General features: G+C 43.3%; 1 protein-coding gene across 2 annotated transcripts in view; it reads left to right on the top strand.

Moving 5' to 3' along the window:
* Positions 1-19,226, top strand: part of dync2h1 (dynein cytoplasmic 2 heavy chain 1) — an 836,995-nt gene that overhangs the window by 10,350 nt on the left and 807,419 nt on the right. For both annotated transcript variants that reach the window (XM_068033753.1, XM_068033752.1), the window contains exon 3: positions 18,801-18,971. In XM_068033753.1, coding sequence (XP_067889854.1) covers positions 18,801-18,971 — 171 coding nt within the window. The remainder of the gene's footprint in view (positions 1-18,800; positions 18,972-19,226) is intronic.

Raw genomic sequence — 19,226 nt, 5'->3', positions numbered from 1 at the left:
TGGAGGAGGGAATTCAAGCCTTTCTTATTGTTCTTCTTACAAATCAGTGACACCCCCTTTATGTTCCCAATTGGTTTACAAACTCTGCAGTTTCTTGGTGTTAGGGCCTGATTGGGGCACTGCCTTGTCACCTCTCCCTCGAGCAGTTTCTTATTCCCCTATCTCCTTGGAACGTTGGGCTGATTGTTGTACAATAGGCTACTATTCGGCAGGTGCAGCTGTCCTACTAGGTTTTAGATTGTTGGTCTATTTCTACTGATAAGCTGTCTGTGCAGCCCTGAAGTTAGTTTGTTAGTAATACATGATTGATTAATTATTTCATCTTAAATGTCCCCATATTATTCTGTTCTTCAAAATTCTGTTCTCACAGTCCCCCCTTTGATTCTTCAAAACACTTTTAAGAATCATTCCCTTGATCCCACCTAGGTGCCTTTAATGGTCTCTACTTGTTTAGAAACAGCCTTCAACACCCGGAGGAGTCACACTCAATACGTTGCCTGCTTGTGCCACAGGAGGGGCCCGCGGGAACTCTCTAAAATCATAAGTTTTGCAGGGGCTTCAGTTACTTGTTTACAACAGCACTTAATAAGCAAAAACATCAAATACAGAATTACAACTATAACTAGAAATAAGACCAAACCCTGTACCACTAAAGTCCCTATCGAGCCCAGCCAACTGGTCGCCCAACCCCACAAGGTGGAAGCTGGGGGTTGTTTTAGCTTTTCCATCTCCTTTCAGATGTGTGCTGCCAGATCGGAAATTTCTTCGGAGCTATCTGGAATGTATGTACAGCACTCGGGTCCTATCAGGGCATATGTACCCCCCTTTTCTGCTAGGACAAAATCTAAGGCCATTCGGTTCTGGAGTGCTACGGTGCGGATAGCTACCGTTTCTGCATTTATTTTATCAAGGGCTTCGGCGGTGTCATTGGCCACCTTTTTCTAGGACCGAAGCAATATTGATGGATTCCCTGGCTATCTTACCTGTCCCGTACCACGGGAACATGATCGAGAAAAATCTCTCAGTCTCTGTGATAGCTCGTTTCCTTCTTCGTCCCTCAGGTGGCTTATACAGGGAGGTCAAATGATGGATATAAGGTGTAACATAACCTAAGTAACATGATCCTGTCCAGAATTTCGGTAACCAGGGATAGGCTTTGTTGCCGCAAATAAAGTAAGTACCGTTGTAGGCATGGGGTTTCTAGCTATTTCGGGGTCCACCCGCCAGGTGGCGTCCCGATCCTTTAGTTCCTCAAGGTCCCGCAGGCGAATAGATTTAGCGCCTGGAGTCACATTGAAATAGTGGGAGCAGTTACTTCGTCCCACTTCTCGTCCACCCTTTTGGTCTCTAACCAGGCGTATGAATCCCTCTGGTCTTCCCACGCCTGAGGTATTAGTAAGGACCAAGAACAGAGGTTCTCGGATCCGATTGTAATGGGACCGGTACCACCCCATGAAAGTTCGTCTGCTCCGAGATCCTTTTGCGATCCATTCCGCCGTCACTGATGCATTAAACGGAATGGGACGTAAGGGGATGCCTCCCCTGGAGTGGATAGGCACGTGTCCACATATCCAGCAGCGGGAGAGGTTAGCTTCTTTAGCATAAGTATAGGTCATGTAAAGGAAAGAGTTAACCTGTAATTCTCTGGACACTCGATTAGTTTCCCCATGTGGACAGGTTTGGTTAGACAAAAATGAGCAACTACTTAAAATACATGCAAAGAAGATAATACAAATTTTAAACATGGCAGCAATTAATAATTCGGCGTTTAATCACGGGTCGCTCTGATACTACACAGAACTATCGGCAATGCCTGAGGTCGCTTTAGTCCTTCCTGGTGATACTTGGATAGTCGCTGCTTTAGCATCTGATTCATTCGTTCCACTTGATCTGATGACTGTGGGTGATGAGGACAGTGTAAATCCCACGTAATGTTTAGCAGTCAACTGACTTCCTGACAATCCGCGCCTGTGAAATGAGTTCCTTGATCAGAGTCAATGCTGACTGGTACTCCCCATCTGGGGATGTAATCCTTACGCAGGACCTTCGCGGTGTGATTGGCCGTGGCGTTTCTGGCTGGGACGTCTTCTACCCATCTCGAAAATTTGTCAACAATGACTAAAATACCGGTGTATCCTTGACAAGGTGGGAGAGTGATATAGTCAACTTGTAAGCACTGGAATGGGCCGGCTGGAGCAGGGGCTCTTAGTATAGGCATTATCATAGTGGGTCCTGGATTGTTTTTTTGACAGACCACACAGCGGTCAACCACCAGCTGTGCATGTTTTTTGAACCCTCGACCCCACCAGCATTTCTGGAACCGTGCTGTCATCTGTTGCGGGGCCAGGTGTCCCCAGGAGTAATTTGTTGGGCTAAAAAGGGCATCAGCGCCTGTGGTGCAACAGGTTTCTCAGTGTCCCTTTGCCTCCAGATGCCATCGTCACATAACTTAATCCCTGCTTCCATCCAGGTCCATTTTTCATCTTTGGAGCATTCACTCTGCATCACTTGTAGGTCTTGTGTCAGACAGGACGCATTCAATTCACATATTTGCGTCCGTGCGTCCGGGGGATCACCCCGCGAGGCGGCTTCCTTGGCTGCCTTGTTGGCTAGGGCATTCCCTTTTGCTTCCATAGTGTTGTCTTTTGTATGGGCTTTACATTTCAAAATAGATACCTTTTGTGGCAATTGCATCGCCTCTAGCAAGTCTCGAACTTCTTTCCCATTTTGAATAGGTGTACCAGCTGCGGTGAGAAATCCTCTTTTGCGCCACAACTGACCAAAGTCGTGAGCAACTCCAAAAGCATACCGTGAGTCTGTGTAAATATTAGCTGTTTTCCCTTCTGCTATTCGGCATGCTTCCGACAGGGCTCGCAGTTCGGCTTGTTGGGCTGACGTTCCTGGAGACAGGCATCCCACTTACACAACTTCATGTTGAGTTGTAACTGCCCATCCTGCTTTCCGTATACCATTGTCAACAAAGGAGGATCCGTCTGTGAATAGGATTAAATCTGGGTTGAGCAATGCTTCTTCTGCCGCTAGGGCTGTCTCCTCTGTTTCTTCCATAATCTCTACACAATCATGTTCTTCTTCCTCTGTCTCCTTAGACCACGGGAGCATAGTCGCTTGATTTACCGGGCTGACCCGGACGATGTGGAGATTAGGAGCCTCTAGGACTGTTGTCCATCGGGTCCATCTAGCTGCGGTCACTTGGGATACTCTGTTCGTGGATAGCAAAGTATGGACTGTGTGCGGACACTTAACCGTTAACTTCTGATCTAACACCAGACCTGCAGTAGCCATTACTGCTTGACATGTAGCTTCCATAGCTCTTAAACAACTGCCCCATCCTAGGGCGACAGTGTTCAGTCTTTTCGAATAATATCCAATAGGTCTCTGTTTATCCCCGTGCTCCTGCGTTAGTATGGCAGTCATATATCCCTCTTTTTCGTGTACAAACAGGGTGAACGGTTTCCCATTGTCGGAGATTCCCAGGGCTGGCGCTGAGCACAGAGCCCTCTTTAAATTTTCAAAAGCTTCTTGTTGTTCTTTGGTTAGAGTAACGGATTCTTTAGAGGCCCGCTTTCCCTTTAGGAGATCGGTTAACGGTTGAGCCAGCTGTGTGTAGGAGTCAATCCAAACCCAAAAAAGACCTAAGTTCCTGGATAGTAGTTGGCTGTTTGGCAGCTCGAATAGCGGCAGTCCTGTCCTGGGTGAGTTCTCTCTTTCCCTTTGAAATCTTTTGTCCCAGGTACACAACCTCCCCTTGAGTTATTTGTGCTTTGTCGATACTGGCTTTGTGTCCTCTCTGATGAAGGTGGTCTAATAGGGTACGCAGATCTTGCTCGTGCTGTTCTTCTGTCTCAGAGGCTAGCAGAATGTCGTCCACATACTGGATGACCGTGGAGTGAATGGAAGGTAACTCCCTCAAATGGTTTTGTAGGGCCATATGAAATACCGTAGGGTTGTTGTGGAAACCCTGTGGCAACCGTGTCCAGGTGTACTGTTGTTGTTGTACGGTAAAGGCGAACCACGGTTGGACCTCGGGTGCTAGTGGCACCGACCAAAATCCATTAGCCATATCGATAACAGAAAACCATTCGTGTTCCGGCTTCAAGGCATTGAATATCGTAGAGGGGTCAGCTACCAAAGGGGCCTTTTGATCAATACACTGGTTAGCTTTCCTATAGTCTACAGTAAGCCGCCAGGTCCCGTTTGGTTTCAGTACTGGCCACACAGGGCTGTTGGATGTATTGTGTGTTTTAACTAGCACGCCTCGCTCTTCTAACTGTTCGATTACGGGTAGGATTCCCACAACGGAGGTTAGACTAATGGGATATTGTTTGGTACAGGGTGGAGCAGATCCCGTAAATGTTGCTGGTTCCATTTGAAGTAGCCCACAATCGTTCTTATCCTGGGCCCATATTGGGTGTTCCCTTAGCTCCTCTTTCTTCAAACTTCTGATAGACCAAGTTAACTGACCGCCTTTAAAATGTAACGAAGAGTTCAGTTGGGTAAGAATGTCCATACCGAGAAGGGCTTGGTCCACCGGACCTATCCAAATTGGTGTTTTCAATTCGTGTGGACCAAAACCAATATGTATGGGCTGAGTCTTCCTGATTACTAACTTATTGCCCCCTGCTCCGTGAGCTGTTTCAGTCTTACCGTCCATTAGTAGGGGGTTTCTGTATTGTTGGGGTATGCACGTTAATTCAGCTCCAGTATCCAATAAAAAGTCAATATCTTGGTCGCCCACCCTCGCAGTTATATACAATCCATCTTTTCTATTTTCTAATAGCGCCTGGAGAGGCACCGAAACGACGAGGGGGGGCTCCTCTAGTTTTTTGTCACACTAAGAAAAGATGATAACTCCTTCTGTTGTTGGAGTGTTAACTGAATAAGCTGTTTAAGCTTCTCTAAGAGGTCGTTATCATCTTGAGATGGACCTGGTTTGGGTTCCGGGTTATGTCCCGGGTGTCCTCTGCCTCGTCCTTTCACTTTACACGTCTTAGCCCAATGGCCTTCCTTCCCACAACAGTAACATTTACCGGGTCGCTGACCTAGTCCTTTGTCAGGCTCTTTCGGTATCTGACCTGTCTGCATAACTCGGAGTTTTGCTCCCATGTCCCTGTCCAGCTGACTGCATCGATCAATTAACTGTGTGTACTTTACTCCTGCGCCTTCCCACTCTGGTAAGGTTACCTTCAACATCTTGGATAATTCTGGTTTTATTCCAGCAATAAAGGCAGACTTCAAGGGCACAAAACGGGTATTGTCCAGATCCTCCGGAGCAATGTCTGTTATCCCCGAGTGTTCCAGCCAAACAGTTCGAAATCTCTCTTCGTACTCCCGCACCTCTTTGGTACCTTTTTGCTGACAGGCTGTAATTTTATTCCGATCCGTCTTTGCAGGATAGAATGCTCGCAACCACTGGCTAATTGCAATCCATCCGGCATCTAGTTTTTGTTCGTCCATGCCCAAAGCAGCTTTGACCTCTCTGCTCAGTCTTCGGGCTGCTCTTCCGGGCACCATCACAGTCAGAATCTGTACCCCGTCCCACGGGTGGAGGTGGTAAATTCCCTTCAGACGTTCCAGTTGTTCCCACATCTTCTGACCCCCCTTCTTTGGGTCAGGCAATTCTTTGGACCACTTATCAATCTTCTCAGGATCCTCCAGGATATGCTGGGCCGTCCACAGTCTTTTCCTGCTTTACCTTAATGCGTTTCTGTTTGAGGGGAGCTAGTCGCGGGAAAGGCATACCATCATCATCATCATCAGTATCACTTTCTTCACTGGAGGATTCATACTCCGTCAGACCTGCATCACGCAGTTGCAGTAGGTGTTGTTCTTTTTGTAACGTCTTCAAACTCGGATATATGTTAGTCGGTGGTGGTGGTTGGGGTGGGGGTCCGTAAAGCGGTCCCTTCAATTGGATCGCTCGTTCGTCCTGTAGTTGTCTTTTAAGTACTTTATTTCCAAATTCTAACTTTTTATGGGCAGCTTCTAGCTGTTCCACTTTAAGCTTTTCCTTTTTCAATTGTTCGCAGACCGCCTTCAATTGGTCCTTCGCATTAGTTAGGTCGCGGTCGCGTTGAGCTTGCTGGATAATTTCATTACGCTGTCGGATCTGTCCCATGACAGCTAGGGACTATTGGGTCCGTTCTCTGTCCTTTTAAACGGGTTGCTTTTCCCCAGACTCTCTTTATATCATCAAGGGACCACTGTCCCGTTGTGGCGCCATATTTTTGCCCAATGTCTGTGTATTGTTTAGCCAAATTAAACCGTTGCTCTACATATTCTTTTAACTGCCGAAGTATTTCATCTTCGGGAACGTCAGGTGGGGCCCGCCCACCTTTGACGGTAGTTGGTAACTGTCGGTTGTCTTCGTTGGTCATTTTATCAATGCCGTAGGGTCCGTAGAACCGGGTATTTCTACAGCTAAACTCAAGCCGATGGAGCTTCCTTCGAAGCCCGTGGGTCAGTGTTACGCCGATTACCGCCGAATAAGGCGCCTGAATATATATGGGGTTTCCGTCTTCCGTATTCCCCCCCGAGTGGACTCTAGTTACTGAACAAAAAGGTTCGGGATCGCGTGGTGGAGTACCGAGCTTAGACAACGGCCAAGGACTTTTAAAACAAAGAGGAGTCCTTACCTCTGGGGCCCGATAACGGTCCGATGTCCAATGCTTTGGTCTCTATCCTCCAGCGATCCTGCCGATTACGCCAAGTTGTTGGATCTCAATTTTCTATGGTCTCATGGGTTATACGAAATGAGACAAAGTCCGACTGTAGCTTTAAGAAACTTTATTGTAGTACTTAGTGGTTACATCATCAGCAAAGCGAACAACAACAACACCTGGGCTCTCCTCCCTCTTCCTCCGTGCTGGAGGAGGGAATTCAAGCCTTTCTTATTGTTCTTCTTACAAATCAGTGACACCCCCTTTATGTTCCCAATTGTTTTACAAACTCTGCAGTTTCTTGGTGTTAGGGCCTGATTGGGGCACTGCCTTGTCACCTCTCCCTCAAGCAGTTTCTTATTCCCCTATCTCCTTGGAACGTTGGGCTGATTGTTGTACAATAGGCTACTATTCGGCAGGTGCAGCTGTCCTACTAGGTTTTAGCTTGTTAGTCTATTTCTACTGATAAGCTGTCTGTGCAGCCCTGAAGCTATGAAGTTATTTCTGATAAGCTGTCTGTGCAGCTCCGAAGTTAGTTTGTTAGTAATACATGATTGATTAATTATTTCATCTTAAATGTCCCCATATTATTCTGTTCTCGCATATTAGGATTTTTAAGTACCCTGTTACTCCTTCCTTAATAATGGATTCCAGCATTTTCTTGACAACTAATGTCAGGCTAATTGGCACATCGTTCCTGTTTTCTCCCTTCCTTCTTTCTTGAATAACGATATTACATTTGCTACCTTCTGATCCACTGGAATCACTGCAGAATGCAGGGAATTTTGGAAGATCACAACCAATGTAGCCACCTCTTTTAGGATATAGGCCGTCTGGTCCGGGGATTTGTCAGCTTTTAGGCCCTCCAGTACTTTTTCTTTACTAAAAGAAAGACTTGCATTTATGTACCACTTTTCATGACATCTCAAAGCACTTTACAGCCAATGACGTACTTCTAAATTGTAGTTACTGTTGTAATGTAATGTAGAAACCATGACAGCCAATTCACGCACAGCAAACTCCCACAAAAAGCAATGTGATAATGGCCAGATAATCAGTTTTTTTTGGTGTGATGTTGATTGTAGGATAAATATTAGCCAGGACACTGGGGATAACTCCCCTGCTCTTCTTTGAAATAATGCCATGGATTCTTTTACATCCACTCAAGAAGGCAGATAGAGCCTTGTTTAAATGTCTCCTCCGAAAGACAGCACCTCAAACTGTGCAGCGCTCCCTCAGTGCTGCACTGGGGTGTCGGCGTAGATTTTTGTGCTCAAGCCCTGGAGTGGGACCTGAGTCCAGAACCTTGTGACTCAGAGGCGAGAGTGCTACCAACTGAACCACAGCTGACACTAACAAAATATTAACTAATATAATTAACAAAATATAACGAATATTAATTACTTTAAGTTCCTCACTCTCATTAGTCCCTTGATTTCTCCGATATTTCTGATATGTTTTTGTATCTTCAACTGTGAAGACAGATTCAAAATATTTGTTTAATGTCTCAACCATTTCCTTATTCACTATTATAATTTCTCCTGTCTCAGCTTCTGAAGGACCAAGCTACTTTCACGACCATCTTCCTCTATACATACAAAGCTGTAGGAGCTCTTACAATCTTTTTATATTCCTTGCTGGTTTACTGTTTGTGTTTTCTCCCTCTTGTTACGACCGAGGCAGGAGGAGTGCACTGTTTATTCTAGTTCCACTTCTCCACAGGTCTCAACATATATACATTTTCTCACTTACTGATGCTGTCAATCATATGCTCTATATTTTTCCCAGAATAAAATGTACCAACCAGGTTTCTTTAATAAACAACAAAATTATCAGTTTATTATAAAACAAGACCTTCAATAATGAAATAAAACATACACATTCAATTGAAATATCAAAGCCCTTATCTATCCAAGCCCACACACGCACACACACACCAGTTAACTGGAAAAATAAAAAGGATTGTTGTTTACAGCACTATTACAAAGAAAACAAAAAACCCCACTTAGGCAGAATGCTTGTCCATGGTTTTGGTTTGGGGTCGCATATGCGTATAGATGGCTGTCACTGGGATCTTCTTCGAACAGTTCTTTCCAGGTGATGTTGAAGATCAGTTTGGGTAGGCATTTCTAAGAAAAGAAGCTACAGAGGCTTCAGATAGGTCTTACAGCAGAAATGCAGCAACAAGGGTTTTCAGTCCCCACACATTCGCTATGCAGGATTTCTTCAAATATGCAGGGTTTTTTCAAATACAGTTGGAAATGAGAAACCCTACAGTGTGTTGATTTCCTTTCAAGCAAAGAAACAACTGTCTGTTGTAACAGTTCAAACTGAAACTAAATACATTCCAGAAGTAAAGCCTCCTGACCTCTATAAATCATGACCTGTCACTTCTTTGTAAACATCTCCCCGAGTCACAAACAACCCTTGCTGGGTGATTATCCCCAGAGAGGTGCCTTCCAGTAAGACTTGTTTACAAGCCAAATCCAGGAACCTTCTGGTGACCTTTTTTTTTAAAAAAACAAAGTTCAGTATCTCTTCAAAATTCCATATGAATTCATGTCCCTAATTCAACTATAAGCCCTTTAAAACATATTTTACAAAAAAAAATCGAAGTACTCTTGTTACTATCAGATGTTTTTTCATTCTTTCCTCATTTCTAAAACTCTCCCAATCCTCACCACCTTCCACCACCCTCGTGGGCAGCGAGTTCCAGGTCATTACCACTCGCTGCATTTAAAAAATGTTCTTCCTTACATTCCCCCTGAATCTCTTGCCCAAAACATTCAATCTGCGTACCCTAGCCCTTGTGCCATCAATTGATGGCATCAATTTTTCCTTGTCTAACTTGGCTAAGCCTATAGAAAATCTTGTACACTTCTATCAAATCTTCCCTCAATCTCCTTTTGCTCCAGGGAGTACAAACCCAGCTTTTCCAACCTAACCTTGTAACTAAAATCCCCCATCCTTGTAACCATTCTGGTGAATCTCCTCTGCACCCTCTAAAGGACCCTCACATCCTTCCTAAAGTGTGGTGACCAGAACTGGACTCAATACTCCAGTTGGGGCCTAACCAGAGCTTTATAAAGGTTCAGCATAACTTCCCTGCTTTTCTGCACTATGCGTCTATTTATGTCGCCCAAGATCCCATATGCTTTACTAACCACACTCTCCATATGACCTGACATCTTCAAAGATCGATGGACATGCACCCCCAAGACCCTCTGTTCCTGCACGCTCTTTAGAACTGCGATATAGTGCCCCATCTTATCGCTTCTGCCAAAACGCATCACCTCAAATGAGTCGGTATTAAATTTCATCTTGCGCTAGTCTGCCCATTCTTCGAGTCTGTCTGTCCATTGCAGGCGGTTCGTATCATCCTCACTGCCACTCCTCCAAATTTGGTATCATTGGCAAATTTTGAAATTCTACTCTGTATTCCAAGATCCAAGTCATATAGCAAAAAAGAAGCAGTGGTCTCAGCATTGACCCTTGAGGAACATCACTGTCTACCATCCTCCAGTTGGAAAAATAACCATTTACCAAGACTCACTGTCTTCTGTCCTTAAGCCAATTTTTTTTATCCAATTGGACACTGACCCTTCTATTCCATGAGCCTCAATTTTGTTAACTAGCCTTTTATGTGGTACTTAGTGAAAGCTTTCTTAAAATCCATATAGACAACATCCATCGCATTCCCTTCATCAACCTTCTCTGTTACTTTATCAAAAAATTCAATTAGATTAGTCAAGTATGATCTGCTTTTTACAAATCCATGCTGGCTATCCTTAATCAACTGAAACCTCTCCAAGTACCTGTTGATTTTCCCCTCCCCCTGATTATGGTTTCTAAAACCTTATGCACCACTGATATTAAACTAACTGGCCTTAGTTGCTAGGACTGTCCTAACACCCTTTCTTGAATAAGGGTGTCATATTTGCCACTCCAATCCTTTGGCACCTCCCCCATTTCTAGGGAAGATTGCAATAAGGCAAGCCCTTCTGCTATCTCCACCCCCCACTTCCTTTAACAGCCTGGGATGCAAGCCATCCAGACCAGGTGACTTATCTACCCTAAGTATAGACAGCCTTTCCAGTACCTCCTCCCTATCAATTTTTACCATATCCATTGCCTCTACTGTCTCCACTTCTACTGATTCCTCTTCCTTAGTAAACACTGATACAAAGTACGCATTAAATATTCTTGTTGCCCTGTACCTCTAAACATATATTGCTCTCTTTGTCCATAATAGGCCCCACTCCACCTCTTAGTACCTGCTTACTAACTATATGCCAGTAGAAGATTTTTGGGTTCCTTTTTTATGTTGACTGCCATTCTATTCTCGTATTCTCTCTATTTTCCTCGTCACCTCCCCTCCTCAACTTATTGTATTTGCCCTGGTTCTCACTTGAATAATTCACCTGACATGCATCATACACCCTTTTTATTTTTGTTTCACCATAGTCCTTATCTCTCTCGTCTTCCAAGGAGCCCTGTTTTTGGTTCCCCTACCTTTCGCCCTTGTTGAAATGTACCTAGCATGTACCTGAAGCATCTCTTCCTTAATGATAACCTATTGTTCCGTTACAGTCTCTTTTCCAGTCGTTGCTTCCATTTTATCCTGGCTAGCTCTCTTTATTATTGCATTGAAATTAGCCCTATTCCAATCTAGCCATTCTACTTTATCTTATTCCTTGCTTTTCTGTATTACTAGTCTAAACCTTATGATACGATGATGACTCTTACCCAAGTGCTCCCCCACAGGCACTTGGCCCACCTCATTTCCCAGCACCAGATTCTGCAATGCCTCCTTTCTAGTTGGGATGGGAACATACTGCTCAAGGAAGTTCTCCTAAATATAATCCAGAAATTCCTCCCCCCTCCTTTTCCTTTACTCTAAAATTATCCAAATCGATATTTGGGTAAACTCCCCGAATATTGCCACGCTATAGTTCTTACACATCTGTGATTTCCCTGCAGATTTGCTCCGCTATCTTTCTCTCGCTATTTGGAGGCCTATAGAATACCCCTAGTAGTGTGATCATACCCTTTTTGCTTCTGAACTCTAACCAAATCGATTCTATCCTTGCACTCTCAATGACATTCCTTCTTTCCAATACTACAGTGTCTTTCCTGATCAGTACTACCACCCCACCTGCCTTTTTTCCTTCCCTATCTTTTCTGAACATTTTGTATCCCTGCATATTAAGCATCCAGTCCTCACCATTTTTAAGCCATGTTTCCATTATTGCCACTACATCATATTCCCACACTATTTGTGCTTGTAGCTCACCAACCTTAGTCATCACACTTTGTGCATTTACATATATGCATTGTAATGCTTTCTTTGCATTCCTCGTAGCCCTTCTCCGTCTGCTCCTATCCAATATGCAATTACTCCCTTCACTATTACTGTCTAACACTCTCAGATTATGCACCTTTAGTACTCTTTGCTACCTCCGACATACTGGTGCCCATCCCCCTGCCAGTTTAATTTAAACCCTCTGCAGACACACTAGTGAACCTCCTTGCAAGGAGTTGTGTACTACAACTTCTGGCTAACTCCCTTCCCCCTGCAGAATATCCTGCACCCTCTCCGTGATGTTCTTTAACATGGCACCAGGGAGGCAACACACCAAGAGGGACTTAAGATGATGGTTACAGAATGCCTGTCTGCCCCCCTGACTATGGAATCTCCTATAACAACTGCATTTCTACACTTTGCTGCTCCCTTCTGCACAGTCCCTTGTCTATTGATGCCATGTCTGGACTGTACTCCTTTGGGGTATCGTCACACGCAGCAGTCTCCAATGCTGAGTACCTGTTCGCGAGTGGAGCATACCCGGAGGACTCCTGCACCTCTTGCCTCTTCCTAGTCTTCCAGATGGCTGCCCACCTGGTATCCTGACCCTTACTGCCTGCCGGGTGTCGACCTCCTGGAAAGTATGATCAAAGAAACTTTCCTGCTTCCTCATGCTCCGCAGTGACTCCAGCTGCCCCTCAGACTCTCAAATCCTGAGCTTGAGCTGAAGTAGCTGGGGACACTTCCTATACACGTGGTCATCCAAGACACATGAAATGTCCTGGAGTTCCCATGTGGCACAGGAATCGTAAGCAACAGGTCACAGCTTCCCATCTATGATCCAAAAAATAACACTGTTCCCTCTTTTAGAATCTGGTTGGTACCTTGTTAAAATTATTAATTTTAATTAATGCCTCAATCTGCTCTGTGCTGCTCTTATTCAGACACGCCCTGTTATGCTCACCCTGATTGAGGTTATCAATTTCTTGGCTTCTAATTTGAAAGAATGCCCAAGTTTAGAGAGAGAAAAAGAGAAATACCAACCTGTGATGTCACACTTCAATTTCTTTTTCCTGCTTAGTTTCCTCACGTGGTCCCCTCTCCCACTCTTTTCCCCCCCATTCCCCCCCACCTCCCCTCCCTCCCCCCTCCCTCACGCTGTCAGCTGTGGGCTGACACGTCCCTGGGCTCTGACGGGCTTCATCCTAGGGTGTCTAAAGAGGTGGCTAATACGGTAGTAAATGCGTTGGTGTTAATTTTTCAAAATTCGCTATATTCTGGGAAGGTCGCATCAGACTGCAAAGTAGCAAATATAACCCTCTATTCAAGAAGGGGCTGGGGCGGGGTGGTGGAAGGCAGAAAATGGGTAACTATAGGCCAGTTAGCTTCACGTCTGTTCTGGGGAAGGTGTTAGATTCAATCATTAAGGAGGCTATAGCTGGGCACTTAGGAAAACCTGAGGTAATCGGGAATAGTCTGCATGGTTTTGTGAAAGGGAAATCATGTTTAACCAATTTATTGGAGTTCTTTGAAGGAGTAACATGTGCTGTGGATAATGGGGAGCCCATTGATATACTGTACTTGGATTTCCAGGTTGAGCAGTGCCTCCTTTCTCATTGGATTAGCAACATACTGTTATAGAAAATTTTCCTGAACACACTCTAGGAACTCTTGCCCCTCACTGCCCTTTACACTACTATTATCCCAGTCTATGTTTGGATAATTAAAGTCCCCCATTATAACTACCCTATAATTTTTGCACCTCTCTGTAATTTCCTTGCAAATTTGTTCCTCCACGCACTTCCCACTAGCTGGTGGCCTATAGACAACACGTAACTGTACCTTTTTTGTTCCTTAGCTCTCGCCAAACTGATTCTGTCCTCGACCCCTCTGGGACATCCTTTTTCTCCAGCACTGCAATGCTCTCCTTAATCAATACTGCCACCCCTTCCCCTTTTTTCCCTTTCCTATCTTTCCTGAACACCCAGTCCTGCCCTGCTTTGAGCCAGGTCTGTGTTATAGCCACAACATCATATTTCCACATGGCAATCTGCGCCTGTACCTCACCAGTCTTATTAACTACGCTCCGTGCATTCACATACATGCTCATTAACCCTGATTCAGACTTTATTACTTTCTCCTTTACTCTGACCCCACCTAATATCTTAATATTCCCTACTCTCGTGCTATCTATTTCCCCCAGTATTCTGTGCACCTTGGTATTTGGTTACTTGCTCCTGGTTCTCACACCCTAGACAAGTTACCAGTTTTGCTTCCCTCCAATCTGAGCTCTCTCTCACATTCCCATCCCCCTGATGATCTAGTTAAACCCTCCCCAACAGCATTGTGTAGGGACTTTACACTTCCCAATATGACCTTACTAAATAAACATGGGCCACCCCAGGTTTGTTTGCCAGCTTCTCATGTTTTCATTTGCCTTGCATTTAAAAAAAAAATCAATTCCCAAATTAAAAGTTGCCTTTAGAAAATTAATATAAACCATGAACCTGATGATTGTAAGAATATCTAAACTACATCTTTAGAAAATTGTGCTAAGCTATTAAATGTCATCCTTGAAAGATCAAATCCAATCCAAGAGACTGAACAATGTGTTAAATTTTCATTCGTTCTGCACAATCTCTTCGTACAACACAAGTGTTTTTAAAGCCCTGTGCTTAATATTTACCTGAACCAGCCTGCCAATATAAGGTTTATTATATCTCCAATACAGGTGAAAAAAGTCCTTTACAATATTATAAAAGCAAAATGCTGCGGATGCTGGAAATCTGAAATAAAAACAAGAAATGCTGGAAATACTCAGAGTTCCGAAGAAGGGTCACTGACCCGAAATGTTAACTCTGCTTCTCTTTCCACAGATGCTGCCAGACCTGCTGAGTATTTCCAGCATTTCTTGTTTTTATTCCTTTACAATATTCCCTGCTGTGTTTGAGTTGAACATATAATTGGTTGTGTGATGTCTGTAGTAATCTTTTCCATTTCTACTGCATGTGTATTCTTAATTAATAAATTTCATAACTTAATTATCTCCACAGAGGAGTTGTCGTCTTTGAATTCTGTTATATCATGCACGAGCCTGTTAGTTTTTACATAATCAACATTGAAAACAAATAATGAAATGAAACACCCCAAGACACTTCACATAGTAGCATGTAGACATCGAACAGAAAGAGAAAAGTTAATGGAGATGACTGAAGGCACGGTCAATAGATAACTTTTGAGGAGGTTTTTGGCAAGGCAGAGATTTAGGGAGGGTGTTTGAGAGTATGAGCAAGATGGTTGGAAAATTTCTCACTGTAACAGGATGGGGTAGGATGTAAGGTTGGAGAAAGTGGGGGGGACACAAATACATAGATTTGAACTGGGAGAAGGTGGTTAATGTGGATGAAGTTTGTGGGCATACAAGTCAGAGTGCAGGATAGAATCTAGTTTTTTGAGTTTTAGATGAGTTGCCTTTGCATATTGTGGAGCCAGGAGGTCTGCAAGAAGTTTGGTCTTGAGCTAATTAAATTTATTTGAGAGCCCAATGAAGAATCCATATTGGGGAGGGGAATTGGTCGCAGCTACAATACACTAACTGCCCAATGAGGCAAGTGCAAAGTGTTCAGTTGAGTGGCAAAAAGACTTATCACCTGTCACTGGATTCTCTGCAGGGCTTCGGAGATGATGCGAATGTTGCAAACCTTTCTATGAGAGTTGCATCAGCTATACATGAGTCCCTTCCACCTCCAAGGTCCTTGGAGGATAGTACGTCATTAGCAAACTCCAAGCCATTGTACAGTTGGGGAATCCTGTGATGAACGTTACATAATATTATGCAATTGGGCTTGGAATAGACGGGACCTCCACTCAATCTGTTCTGGTTCAAGATGACCAACTCTCCTACGTGTTTCCCGATTGAGTGATCTGAAGACTTCTCTTTATGGGTTCTGTAACTGATGTGGCTCTGTTTCAAAGTATCATTCTACAGAGCATCCCTTGTTAGTATTATTATTCCAAATCTTGTAACCACTTTCTGAATCTGCTAGAAGAAATGCGGGAATAAGCAGATTTTAGTAATGAGATGATGTGAACCTGTCACAGATGCTGACATTGTGATAATACTGTTAATCCTCGCTGTTCGTTTTGTACAAATATTGTTGAAGTATTGCACTGAAATACTGTGATATTGCATTCATTGCACAGGTAAATTTATACTTTTTAAAAATAGCATAGTACAACAACAACATGCATTTATATAGCACCTTTAATGTAATAAAACATCCCAAAGCCCTTCACAGGAGCATTATGGAACAGAATTGGGCACCAAACCACATAAGGAGATATTAGGTCAGATGATCAAAAGCTTGGTCAAAGAGGTAGGCTTTAAGTACTGACTTAAAGGAGGAAAGAGTGTAAGAGAAGTGGAGAGATAGGGAGGGAATTCCAGAGCTTAGAGTCATAGGGCGGCACAGTGGCGCAGTGGTTAGCACCGCAGCCTCACAGCTCCAGCGACCTGGGTTCAATTCTGGGTACTGCCTGTGTGGAGTTTGCAAGTTCTCCCTGTGTCTGCGTGGGTTTTCTCCGGGTGCTCCGGTTTCCTCCCACAAGCCAAAAAGACTTGCAGGTTGGTAGGTAAATTGGCCATTATAAATTGCCCCTAGTATAGGTAGGTGGTAGGGAAATATAAGGACAGGTGGGGATGTGGTAGGAATATGGGATTAGTGTAGCATTAGTATAAAATGGGTGGTTGATGGTCGGCACAGACTCGGTGGGCCGAAGGGCCTGTTTCAGTGCTGTATCTCTAAAACTAAAACTAAAAAACTAAAACATAGAAGCTGAAGGCAAGGCTGCCAATGGCGTGACTAAAATTGGGAATGCTCAAAACACAATAATATAGCAATGTTTTTAGCAGATGATATATCTAGCTATATCATTTTTACCACTCATTGTTCTTTACTGAAGTTTAAAAAATATTAGTTCTGTAGTCCCTTTTTGTACGTATCTAGACATTTCAAAATACTACCTCAGATTCTAATGGAAATAACAACAATTGAACATATGTTCTAGAATCAAAATATGCTTTTTTGGTCTGTTGAATTAAAGGTTTGTTCTCACACTTAGGCTTTCATCATCTTTTCTGTCCCATTTTATACACTGAGTGAGTGTCTGGCCAATATTTATCCCTCAAACAACATTACAAAAAACATATTATCTATTCATTGTTGTTTGTGGGACCTTGCTCTGTGCAGATTTGGCTGCTATGTTTTCCTTACAACAATGACTACACTTCAAAATACTTCGTTAGCTTTGCTTTGTGATCTGAGGCCTTGAAAAGCCTTAATATAAATACTAGTTTTTTTTTTTACCAATCAGTTAAACCCATGTCTAAATTTGCAAACAGGCTGAAATATCTCAGTAGTTGTTTTCTGTATAGTGTCAAGTTGATATTGAAATTACCATCAGGGAGAATCCAGGTTTGGATAAATAAAATCGCAACCAGTGGTTTTTTTTGGTTGACTTCTTCACGCATAAACTTCGCACATTCTTGTCAGAAATAGGTATTTTTGCTGATGGTTGCATGATGTGTTCAGTCCTATTTGTAACTCCTCAGATAACGAAGCAGTCCATGTCTGCCTACAGCAAGATCTAGACAACATTCAGGTTTGGGATGATCAGTAGCAAATAACATTTAGATTTAGATTTAGAGATACAGCACTGAAACAGTTCCTTCGGCCCACCGAGTCTGTGCCGACCATTAACCACCCATTTATACTAATCCTACACTAATCCCATATTCCTACCACATCCTCACCTGTCCCTATATTCCCCTACCACCTACCTATACTAGTGACAATTTATAACGGCCAATTCACCTATCAACCTGCAAGTCTTTTGGCTGTGGGAGGAAACCGGAGCACCCGGAGGAAACCCACGCAGACACAGGGAGAACTTGCAAACTCCACACAGGCAGCACCCAGAATTGAACCCGGGTCGCTGGAGCTGTGAGGCTGCGGTGCTAACCACTGTGCCGCCCACAAGTATGCCATACAAGTGCCAGACAATAACCATCTCCAACAAGAGAGAATCCAACCATCTTCCCTTGACATTCAATGATATTACCATTGCTGAATTCCCCATCATCAACATACTGGGGGTTACCATTGACCAGAAACTTAACTCGCCCAGCACTGTGGTTACAAGAGCAGATCAGAGGCTGGGAATTCTGTGGGGAGTATGTCACCTCCTGACTCCCCAGGCTTGTCCACCATCGACAAGGCACGTCAGGAGTGTGATGGAATATTCTCCACTTGCCTGGATGAGTGCAGCTCTAACAACACTCAAATAGCTTGACACTCTTGATTGACACCCCATTTACCACATTAATCATTTGCTCTCTCCACCACCAGGGCACCTTGGCAGCAGTGTGTATCATCTATAATTACCCTTCTCAAGGGTACAGCAGTTTTTAATTTTCGATATGATAGTTCAATGGGAAGAGCTACTTTGTAGAAAATGGTATCTGAGGCATCCAGTTGTGTTTGGGTGGTATTTACATCTGTTTTCAACAACACTGGTATTGTAAAAAGGAACACCATTTAGTTTGTGAAAAAGGAAGTAAAATCCCAAACAATTCAGAGTACATTGCAGAAAAACCTTGTCTGGAATTCTTGTTAATATCAGAGCTATAAAGGAAAACATTCTGAATTGTGCATATTGTATATCTGGAATTGAGAAGAAGCTAAAAAGGGTCATAATTGTAAATCTACTGTTACGACATATGGGTTTTAGTGATGTTGGAATGTAGCTGCTTTCAATTGTAGGTTGAACCAGGTGACAAAAAGGACAAAATACTGGTGTTCTTTAAGATGCGTCCAGATGTAATTACTGAGGATAATTTGCACACCAATATACTTGTGTCATCTATGCTGGATTCACCTATAAGTGCTCTTTATCAAGCGATACGTCAGATATTTGCTCCAGTACTTTTGAAGGTGAGTATTCAAATCTCTATTAAACAGCCATTTTATGATCTGATGGCCATTGACTAATTTCAAAAGGCAAAATAAATAATGGATCAAGCTATGCTATTCCAATTTTATTTGTATCTATGTCTTAAATTGTACTGCACAATTACTTAATCATAAGTATATAATTTGTAGGAAAAGAAATGTATTTGTATGTAAATTTTTTGATACTGGGTGTTAGAGAAACTTCCAAGCTTGTTTGTGAAGAAGATGCTGAGACTA

Source organism: Heterodontus francisci, chromosome 6, assembly GCF_036365525.1.
Source record: "Heterodontus francisci isolate sHetFra1 chromosome 6, sHetFra1.hap1, whole genome shotgun sequence".
In the NCBI taxonomy this organism is placed as follows: domain Eukaryota; kingdom Metazoa; phylum Chordata; class Chondrichthyes; order Heterodontiformes; family Heterodontidae; genus Heterodontus; species Heterodontus francisci.
The sequence above is the reverse complement of the archived record's forward strand: the minus strand, read 5'-3'. Positions and strand labels throughout refer to the sequence as shown.